Raw genomic sequence first — 11,896 nt, forward strand, 5'->3', positions numbered from 1 at the left:
TGGAATCAAACAATCAACTTTTGGTCTATATCAGTAATTATTATCATTCTAACTATCATAATCATCAGTGTATTATTTAAAAAACGACGTACCATCAAAATCAAAAACATCTCTAAAAATGAAACAACTAAACCAGTTGCCAACCCAGAAACTGCAATGCATCCGCAAATCATACTTCGACTACAACCTGAAACATCAAATGAGGACATTTGAATTTGAAGGTGGAGCAGTTAACAACCAATACAAACTTCAACACGCATTTCTCAAGTACACACTTCAAAATGCATTTCTTCTAATTAACCAAATTTAAACATATCAACAATAAGTATTTCGAAATAAACAAAATCAACAGTATCAGCTTAAAAATAAACGTTTTCCATAAAATAACAAAAATCATAAATTACAATTACGTAATGCATATTATTTGTTTGCCACATTGTAACAAAATTAATTTCTTAAAATTTTTATAATTGCTGATAAAGCATCATGTGTAAACAAAAAGGAAACATAATGCAAGCGAGGTTTTCATTCTTTTTCAAATCTAAAAATATTTGAAATTTGTAAATTAATATAATTTTGAAAGTCAAACAATAAAGTTGAATTTTTTAAGAAAAGAAAATCTTAAATCTTTTTTATTTAAAAATCTTAACTTATAAAATTTTATCCTTTTCAATAATCTAACTAACGGTTAGATTAACTTATATGCATATGCGTGAAAGGAGGAGAGAAAAAAAAGTGGATTAGTAATCTTTTTAAACGAAATATTCATTACAAAGAACATTAAGACAGCAACACAACAGCAATTTTCAACGGTGCTTGTTTCAACATGATGGATTTTGCTCACATCAAAATGTTTATTTATTGAAAACGATGATCATCGGATAAAAAAATATGCTGATTGAATGAAAGTTTTAATATTTTAAAATACGTTTTTATACTTTACTCTAATTGTATTGGTTTCATTCGTATTAATAAATTGCTTACATAAGCACTTTTTTCAAATATACATATATGAAATCAAATTATTGGTATTAGCTTCATTTTAAAACCTAAAATTGAATTAATAACATTGGAAATATTTGAAAAAAAAAAGAAGAAATAATGGATAATAAAGCAACAGATAAGAAATATCAGGATTACAAAGGAGGACCAAAATCAAGAGCATCTGCTTCTTGCACAATTTCATGCACAAAATCATCATCTGAAACCAGCGTCACCAAATGCGGTAAAAATGAAAAAAATAAAAATTCAAGTTGCTGTGAGTAGGTATTCTGGCACTCTGGGATGGGAAAAAATCAGCCCATATCGCACGACCCACTTTCACTTTCTTATTTCCTGGTATAGGTAGATGACTTGCTAAAGTGTGTCGTGACCTGTATAACGGGTCGTTTTTTTCCTGGTATAGGTAGATGACTTGTTTGAGTGTGTCATGACCCATGTACATATGAATGTACGAAGCTGAGGTGGCCGCCAGGTCAATGAGGTCAAAGGTTGCAAAGCAAGTTGTTTACTTGTCCGAGTTCAGCGTACTTGAGACTTTGCATGAGTAGGTATACTAGGCCGATCCTAGACCAGGCCGATTCTAGACCAGGAAATGAGTCATTAGTTTTAATATTTTTCATAGTGGTGATAAGAAATGTTCATAGTGTATATTGTTATGGTATGAATTAAATTGGAGAGCTTTTAATGTAAAAAAATAATGTGTGTTTATTAATTGTTTTGATAAGAATTTTTTTTGTGTGATTTGAGAATAAGAAAATAAGAAAATAAAAATTTCATGATTTTGGTTGTATGAACAGTGAAAGTGAGGTCAGAGATTCTTTCTTGAATAAAAAATAAAAGCAAGATTTTGTTATTATGAAAGAATGAGAATGACGTCACAATAGGGAATTCCTTTGCTTTGCTTCTTGAATAAAAAAATAAAAGTATAGGCTAGTTTTGTGTGTTTTAGAGTTTATATAAAACTTTATCAGTAATTTCAGACCTAACTGTTAGAAGAATTACAATTTTGTATTGATGGAACCCACGCTAGGGAATTCCTTTGCTTTGCTTTGTTTATTTTAATAGGGAATTCCTTTGCTTTGCTTATTTTCATATTTTTTTTGTGTGATTTGAGATTAAGAATAAGAAAATAAATTATTCATTTATCAAATTTAGGTACTATAAAACCGCAAACATCATAGTTTTGTGTGTTTTGGGTTTATATTATAGAATATGAAAAGTTTTAGAATAAGAAGAGTTTTAGAATAAGAAAATTAAATTATTCATTTACTGGTTTTGTGTGTTTTAGAGTTTATATAATTATCAGTAATTTCAGACCTAACTGTTAGAAGAATTGCAATTTTGTATTGATGGAACCCACGCCTACGCAAATGTAATTTTTGAAATAAAAAGGACCGTCGTTTGAAATTATTATTCAGTTTAATAAACTACTTTAAAGAAATAGTACTTATAATTAATTAATTAAAATAATTAAAATAATTCAAAATGACCAGCGAAGTAGAAATAATAGATTCAATCATCCTGGATCCGCTACCACCATCAGCATTTGATTATGCTATTACTGGCACCAGTAGCAGTAGGGTAACTAGTAACAACAACAGCAAAATCAACAGCAAAAGCAACTACAACAACAACAACAGCAAAATCAACAGCAAAAGCAACTACAACAACAACAACAACAACGGCAACAACCGTAAAAGAAGACGAAGTGAAGAAAATATTGATGGTATTTTAGATACCTTCAATGAAAAGGTCATAAGGCGGAACGTGATGAAGAGAGCCTTAAGAGTGGGAGACATAGTATTGAACAAATATTACCAAGTAAATAAAATTGAAAGGAAAAATACCGTGTATGGCCAGCGACTGATGCTGGAATTCGAAAATACGGTATTTTTCCTACCGGAATTTATGAAAGACTTCTTAACAGATGAACAAATTAGCAAGATCAACGTAGAATCGGATATAGTAATGATATGCCATCAAAAAGGCAAATGCAAATTGGTAAGAGAAGACATTTTCTCACAAGAAAAATTGGCTGACAACCAATAATATTGTCAAAAAAAAAATCAATAAAATAAAGTAAAATATAAATAATTATTAGCTATTTTTTTTCACAATTATTTTCATTTTCAGGTATTTTAATTTTCAGATATTTTAATTTTCAGGTAGTAGAACCAGTACAAAGGATATAGAATTTTTTTTTTTTTATCATGTTAAACAATTAAAACTTACTGATAATTTTAATTAAAAAAACAACAAATTTAAAAAACAAATTGTTAAAATTGAAATTAGTTTTAAAATTTTTATTGGACGGTTAAGTTGCGTATTAAAATAAAAATAATTTTTACAATGGCGGACATATCAAAAATTATTTTAAGAAAGCATATACGGCTTTCTCTTAAAAATGAAAAGAACGCGAGTGAAAAAAAATTAAAAGAAAATTTAATGATAATATTGAAAGACTTACTATATTTAAATCAATTATTGCGCGATAATAAATTATCAAATATCGGAACCAAATCTTGCATAAGTACAGTGATCTCTAGTTTAGAGTCATATAAAACTAAAATTATAATTAATTAATTAAAATAATTAAAATAATTCAAAATGACCAGCGAAGTAGAAATAATAGATTCAATCATCCTGGATCCGCTACCACCATCAGCATTTGATTATGCTATTACTGGCACCAGTAGCAGTAGGGTAACTAGTAACAACAACAGCAAAATCAACAGCAAAAGCAACTACAACAACAACAACAGCAAAATCAACAGCAAAAGCAACTACAACAATAACAACAACAACGGCAACAACCGTAAAAGAAGACGAAGTGAAGAAAATATTGATGGTATTTTAGATACCGTCAATGAAAAGGTCATAAGGCGGAACGTGATGAAGAGAGCCTTAAGAGTGGGAGACATAGTATTGAACAAATATTACCAAGTAAATAAAATTGAAAGGAAAAATACCGTGTATGGCCAGCCACTGATGCTGGAATTCGAAAATACGGTATTTTTCCTACCGGAATTTATGAAAGACTTCTTAACAGATGAACAAATTAGCAAGATCAACGTAGAATCGGATATAGTAATGATATGCCATCAAAAAGGCAAATGCAAATTGGTAAGAGAAGACATTTTCTCACAAGAAAAATTGGCTGACAACCAATAATATTGTCAAAAAAAAAAAATCAATAAAATAAAGTAAAATATAAATAATTATTAGCTATTTTTTTTTCACAATTATTTTCATTTTCAGGTATTTTAATTTTCAGATATTTTAATTTTCAGGTAGTAGAACCAGTACAAAGAGTGTACTAGTTATATTTATTAAAAATAAAGTAAAATGTAAATAATTATTAGTTATTTTTTTTTTTCACAAATATTTTCATTTTCAGGTATTTTAATTTTCAGATATTTTAATTTTCAGGTAGTAGAACCAGTACAAAGGATATAGAATTTTTTTTTTTTTATCATGTTAAACAATTAAAACTTACTGATAATTTTAATTAAAAAAACAACAAATTTAAAAAACAAATTGTTAAAATTGAAATTAGTTTTAAAATTTTTATTGGACGGTTAAGTTGCGTATTAAATAAAAATAATTTTTACAATGACGGACATATCAAAAATTATTTTAAGAAAGCATATACGGCTTTCTCTTAAAAATGAAAAGAACGCGAGTGAAAAAAAATTAAAAGAAAATTTAATGATAATATTGAAAGACTTACTATATTTAAATCAATTATTGCGCGATAATAAATTATCAAATATCGGAACCAAATCTTGCATAAGTACAGTGATCTCTAGTTTAGAGTCATATAAAACTAAAATTAAATTTCAGTTATTAAATAAAGACAATAGTGAATTGGAATGGAAAAATTTGACATCAGCATTCCAAAATAGAATACAAACAGGGGTAATAACAAACATTAATGATGTAGACCCGAAAATATTTCTGGAAAAGTGTAAAAAAATAATAACTAGTAAAGTAAATGAAATATTATTGACATATAATGTATTAAAAATAAATTTAACATTTTGCGGCGAATTTGTATTACCAAATTTAAATAATGATATTGATAATGTGTATGATTTAAAATATTTAAGTACTGAAAATTCGGTTGTGCTCAGGGATCAAAGTGATGATTGGTGTGGAAGAACAATCGCTGAACTTTTAACTAAATTTGATGATTTTCAGGAAAAAGGCAGCGGTTGGGCCTTATCATCAATAATAAATTTAGTTGTTAATATAAATTCATATACTGCATTTGTGGCAGGTTCGTCATATATAGATTTACCCCAATCTATTAAAAAAAAACATGCTTGCATAAATATTAAAAATTCTGATAATGCATGCTTTGCGTGGAGTATAATGGGGTTACTTTATCCTTCGCAACATCATTCAGACCGCAGATCAAGTTATCCAAACTATGAGGATATACTTAATTTCAATGGAATTAAGTTTCCCGTATTAATTAAAGATATTTCCAAGTTTGAAAAATTAAATAAAATTAGTGTAAATGTTTTTGGACTAGAATTAATCAAAAAAATCAATATAAGGTTGTGCCCTTATACTTAACAAAAGGAAAAAGTGAAATACATGCTAACTTATTATTAATACAAAATATAAATGAACAGAAACAAAAAATTAACTGTCATTCTGAATCAAATATTAATGATAATGATGTAGAGATTAAATATCATTACGTTTTAATTAAAGATTTATCAAGATTACTTTCGCAAGATATTAATAAAAAAGGTCATAAAAAATATTTTTGTGAAAGATGCCTTAATTATTTTGATACAAATGAAAAATTAAATAATCATTCATTTTATTGCAATAAAATTAATAAGTCTGCAATTACATTACCAACTGAAAAAAATAATATTCTAAAATTTAGTAACTTTAAAAATAAAATTATGTTACCGTGCGTTATATATGCGGATATTGAATGCATTTTAAAGAAAAATAATCCAAATAATATTAATAATAATATTTTTCAAGAACATGAACCATCTTCTATTGGATATTATTTAAAATCAACATATATAACGAATACAAAATACCGTTTCTTACGAGGTGAAAATTGCATCAATTGGTTTTTAAATGAACTTAAGGAAATTGCTAACCTATTAGAATCACCTGTATCACCATCTAAAATCACCTGTAAAAATGAAAGCTCTCACTAAAGAACAAAATTACCAATTTGAAGAGGCTCAGATTTGTTTTATTTGTGATCAACCATTTACAGAAAAAAATATTAAATGTAAGGATCATGATCATTTAAATGGTGAATATCGAGGAGCTGCTCATCAAAACTGCAACATAAATTATAAAAATTCTTTCTATGTTCCTGTAGTATTTCATAACCTAAGCGGCTATGATTCACATTTTATTATAAAGGAATTAAACTCAGTTATATCAGGTAAAATAGATTTACTTCCTATAAATAAAGAGAAATATATTAGTTTCACGAAATATATTGATAATAGTGGTATAAAATTTAGATTTATAGATTCATTTAAATTTTTGGGAAGTAGTTTAGATAGTCTAGCAAAAAATTTAGGCGATTTTCCAAATTTAAAAGATCAATTTGAAAACATAATAGAAAATCAATATTCATTGCTTAGCAAAAAAGAATTTACCCTTATGATTATTTAGATAATCATGAAAAATTTTTAATTTCATCATTACCTGAAAAACATTTTTTTTATAATGAATTAAATAAATCGCATATTAGTGATGAAGATTACAATCATGCTATAAAAATTTGGAATTAGTTTCACATCAAAAATTTAGGTGAATATTCTGACTTGTATTTAAAAACTGATATTATGTTATTAACAGATATCTTTGAAAAATTCAGAAAATTTTGTATGGAAACATATGACTTAGACCCACTTCATTATTTTACTTTGCCAGGGTTTTCCTGGGATGCTATGCTCAAATACACCAATGTAAATTTTGAACTTTTAACAGATATTGACATGATATTATTTATCGAAAATGGTGTAAGAGGAGGTTTAACTCAAGTTTCTAAACGCTATTCAAAAGCAAATAATAAATACATGAACGACTTTGATTCTTCATTACAATCTCAATATTTAATGTATTTTGATGTTAATAATCAATATGGGTGGAGTATGAGTCAGTATTTACCATTAAAAAGTTTTCAATGGGAAACTGAAATAAATAAATTTGATAAAGATTTTATATTAAACATTTCTGATAAAAATGGTATTGGTTATATCTTTGAGGTGGATTTAAATTATCCTACACAACTTCACGATATTCATAGAGATCTCCCTTTCTGTCCAGAACATTTATTAACAGATTCAAATGAAAAAAAAATAGTTGCTACCTTGTACAATAAAGATAGATATGTTCTTCATTATAGAAGTTTAAAATTAGCTTTAAAAAATGGTCTTGAAGTAACAAAAATTCATAAAATTTTAAAATTTATTCAATCAGATTTTCTGCGACCATATATAGAGTTGAATACTAAATTACGGGCACAATCGAAAGACAATTTTTCAAAAGAACTTTTTAAATTAATAAATAATGCAATATTTGGCAAAACGATAGAAAACGTGAGAAAACACTGCAACATAAAACTTAAAACTTACTGGCATGGTCGTTATGGGGTTAACGCATTAATTGCGTCACCTTATTTTAAAAGCTCTGCTATTTTTAATGAAAACTTAGTTGCCATAGAATTATATAGAAATGAAATTTATTTTAACAAACCTATATATGTGGGTATGGCAATATTAGATATAGCGAAAATATCAATATATGAATTTTTTTATGATTACATGAAAAACAAATTGAAACAAAATTGTAATCTTTTGTATACTGATACTGACAGTCTTATTCTAGAAATTTTCACTTTCAGTGAAAGTGAGGTCAGAGATTCTTTCTTGAATAAAAAATAAAAGCAAGATTTTGTTATTATGAAAGAATGAGAATGACGTCACAATAGGGAATTCCTTTGCTTTGCTTCTTGAATAAAAAAATAAAAGTATAGGCTAGTTTTGTGTGTTTTAGAGTTTATATAAAACTTTATCAGTAATTTCAGACCTAACTGTTAGAAGAATTACAATTTTGTATTGATGGAACCCACGCTAGGGAATTCCTTTGCTTTGCTTTGTTTATTTTAATAGGGAATTCCTTTGCTTTGCTTATTTTCATATTTTTTTTGTGTGATTTGAGATTAAGAATAAGAAAATTAAATTATTCATTTATCAAATTTAGGTACTATAAAACCGCAAACATCATAGTTTTGTGTGTTTTGGGTTTATATTATAGAATATGAAAAGTTTTAGAATAAGAAGAGTTTTAGAATAAGAAAATTAAATTATTCATTTACTGGTTTTGTGTGTTTTAGAGTTTATATAATTATCAGTAATTTCAGACCTAACTGTTAGAAGAATTGCAATTTTGTATTGATGGAACCCACGCCTACGCAAATGTAATTTTTGAAATAAAAAGGACCGTCGTTTGAAATTATTATTCAGTTTAATAAACTACTTTAAAGAAATAGTACTTATAATTAATTAATTAAAATAATTAAAATAATTCAAAATGACCAGCGAAGTAGAAATAATAGATTCAATCATCCTGAATCCGCTACCACCATCAGCATTTGATTATGCTATTACTGGCACCAGTAGCAGTAGAGTAACTAGTAACAACAACAGCAAAATCAACAGCAAAAGCAACTACAACAACAACAAAAGCAAAATCAACAGCAAAAGCAACTACAACAACAACAACAACAACGGCAACAACCGTAAAAGAAGACGAAGTGAAGAAAATATTGATGGTATTTTAGATACCTTCAATGAAAAGGTCATAAGGCGGAACGTGATGAAGAGAGCCTTAAGAGTGGGAGACATAGTATTGAACAAATATTACCAAGTAAATAAAATTGAAAGGAAAAATACCGTGTATGGCCAGCGACTGATGCTGGAATTCGAAAATACGGTATTTTTCCTACCGGAATTTATGAAAGACTTCTTAACAGATGAACAAATTAGCAAGATCAACGTAGAATCGGATATAGTAATGATATGCCATCAAAAAGGCAAATGCAAATTGGTAAGAGAAGACATTTTCTCACAAGAAAAATTGGCTGACAACCAATAATATTGTCAAAAAAAAAAATCAATAAAATAAAGTAAAATATAAATAATTATTAGCTATTTTTTTTTCACAATTATTTTCATTTTCAGGTATTTTAATTTTCAGATATTTTAATTTTCAGGTAGTAGAACCAGTACAAAGAGTGTACTAGTTATATTTATTAAAAATAAAGTAAAATATAAATAATTATTAGTTATTTTTTTTTTCACAAATATTTTCATTTTCAGGTATTTTAATTTTCAGATATGTTAATTTTCAGGTAGTAGAACCAGTACAAAGGATATAGAATTTTTTTTTTTTTTATCATGTTAAACAATTAAAACTTACTGATAATTTTAATTAAAAAAACAACAAATTTAAAAAACAAATTGTTAAAATTGAAATTAGTTTTAAAATTTTTATTGGACGGTTAAGTTGCGTATTAAAATAAAAATAATTTTTACAATGGCGGACATATCAAAAATTATTTTAAGAAAGCATATACGGCTTTCTCTTAAAAATGAAAAGAACGCGAGTGAAAAAAAATTAAAAGAAAATTTAATGATAATATTGAAAGACTTACTATATTTAAATCAATTATTGCGCGATAATAAATTATCAAATATCGGAACCAAATCTTGCATAAGTACAGTGATCTCTAGTTTAGAGTCATATAAAACTAAAATTATAATTAATTAATTAAAATAATTAAAATAATTCAAAATGACTAGCGAAGTAGAAATAATAGATTCAATCATCCTGGATCCGCTACCACCATCAGCATTTGATTATGCTATTACTGGCACCAGTAGTAGTAGGGTAACTAGTAACAACAACAGCAAAATCAACAGCAAAAGCAACTACAACAACAACAACAGCAAAATCAACAGCAAAAGCAACTACAACAATAACAACAACAACGGCAACAACCGTAAAAGAAGACGAAGTGAAGAAAATATTGATGGTATTTTAGATACCGTCAATGAAAAGGTCATAAGGCGGAACGTGATGAAGAGAGCCTTAAGAGTGGGAGACATAGTATTGAACAAATATTACCAAGTAAATAAAATTGAAAGGAAAAATACCGTGTATGGCCAGCGACTGATGCTGGAATTCGAAAATACGGTATTTTTCCTACCGGAATTTATGAAAGACTTCTTAACAGATGAACAAATTAGCAAGGTCAACGTAGAATCGGATATAGTAATGATATGCCATCAAAAAGGCAAATGCAAATTGGTAAGAGAAGACATTTTCTCACAAGAAAAATTGGCTGACAACCAATAATATTGTCAAAAAAAAAAAATCAATAAAATAAAGTAAAATATAAATAATTATTAGCTATTTTTTTTTCACAATTTTTTCATTTTCAGGTATTTTAATTTTCAGATATTTTAATTTTCAGGTAGTAGAACCAGTACAAAGAGTGTACTAGTTATATTTATTAAAAATAAAGTAAAATATAAATAATTATTAGTTATTTTTTTTTTTCACAAATATTTTCATTTTCAGGTATTTTAATTTTCAGATATTTTAATTTTCAGGTAGTAGAACCAGTACAAAGGATATAGAATTTTTTTTTTTTATCATGTTAAACAATTAAAACTTACTGATAATTTTAATTAAAAAAACAACAAATTTAAAAAACAAATTGTTAAAATTGAAATTAGTTTTAAAATTTTTATTGGACGGTTAAGTTGCGTATTAAAATAAAAATAATTTTTACAATGACGGACATATCAAAAATTATTTTAAGAAAGCATATACGGCTTTCTCTTAAAAATGAAAAGAACGCGAGTGAAAAAAAATTAAAAGAAAATTTAATGATAATATTGAAAGACTTACTATATTTAAATCAATTATTGCGCGATAATAAATTATCAAATATCGGAACCAAATCTTGCATAAGTACAGTGATCTCTAGTTTAGAGTCATATAAAACTAAAATTAAATTTCAGTTATTAAATAAAGACAATAGTGAATTGGAATGGAAAAATTTGACATCAGCATTCCAAAATAGAATACAAACAGGGGTAATAACAAACATTAATGATGTAGACCCGAAAATATTTCTGGAAAAGTGTAAAAAAATAATAACTAGTAAAGTAAATGAAATATTATTGACATATAATGTATTAAAAATAAATTTAACATTTTGCGGCGAATTTGTATTACCAAATTTAAATAATGATATTGATAATGTGTATGATTTAAAATATTTAAGTACTGAAAATTCGGTTGTGCTCAGGGATCAAAGTGATGATTGGTGTGGAAGAACAATCGCTGAACTTTTAACTAAATTTGATGATTTTCAGGAAAAAGGCAGCGGTTGGGCCTTATCATCAATAATAAATTTAGTTGTTAATATAAATTCATATACTGCATTTGTGGCAGGTTCGTCATATATAGATTTACCCCAATCTATTAAAAAAAACATGCTTGCATAAATATTAAAAATTCTGATAATGCATGCTTTGCGTGGAGTATAATGGGGTTACTTTATCCTTCGCAACATCATTCAGACCGCAGATCAAGTTATCCAAACTATGAGGATATACTTAATTTCAATGGAATTAAGTTTCCCGTATTAATTAAAGATATTTCCAAGTTTGAAAAATTAAATAAAATTAGTGTAAATGTTTTTGGACTAGAATTAATCAAAAAAAATCAATATAAGGTTGTGCCCTTATACTTAACAAAAGGAAAAAGTGAAATACATGCTAACTTATTATTAATACAAAATATATATGAACAGAAACAAAAAATT

At 26.8% G+C, this 11,896-nt stretch overlaps 1 protein-coding gene across 1 annotated transcript; it reads left to right on the forward strand.

Annotated features, from left to right (window-relative positions):
• The first annotated feature begins 3,609 nt into the window (after nt 1-3,609).
• LOC129605889 (metacaspase-2-like) lies at nt 3,610-8,285 on the forward strand. Its single transcript, XM_055515886.1, has 9 exons — nt 3,610-4,125; nt 4,293-4,315; nt 5,112-5,281; nt 5,411-5,520; nt 5,643-5,763; nt 6,218-6,430; nt 6,853-7,146; nt 7,213-7,764; nt 8,260-8,285. The coding sequence occupies exons 1-9, from the start codon at nt 3,610-3,612 to the stop codon at nt 8,283-8,285; spliced, it is 2,025 nt and encodes a 674-aa protein (XP_055371861.1).
• The last annotated feature ends 3,611 nt before the right edge of the window (nt 8,286-11,896 follow it).

The sequence above is a fragment of the Condylostylus longicornis genome, unplaced genomic scaffold (genome assembly GCF_029603195.1).
Source record: "Condylostylus longicornis isolate FDR11 unplaced genomic scaffold, ASM2960319v2 ptg000016l, whole genome shotgun sequence".
Lineage (NCBI taxonomy): Eukaryota > Metazoa > Arthropoda > Insecta > Diptera > Dolichopodidae > Condylostylus > Condylostylus longicornis.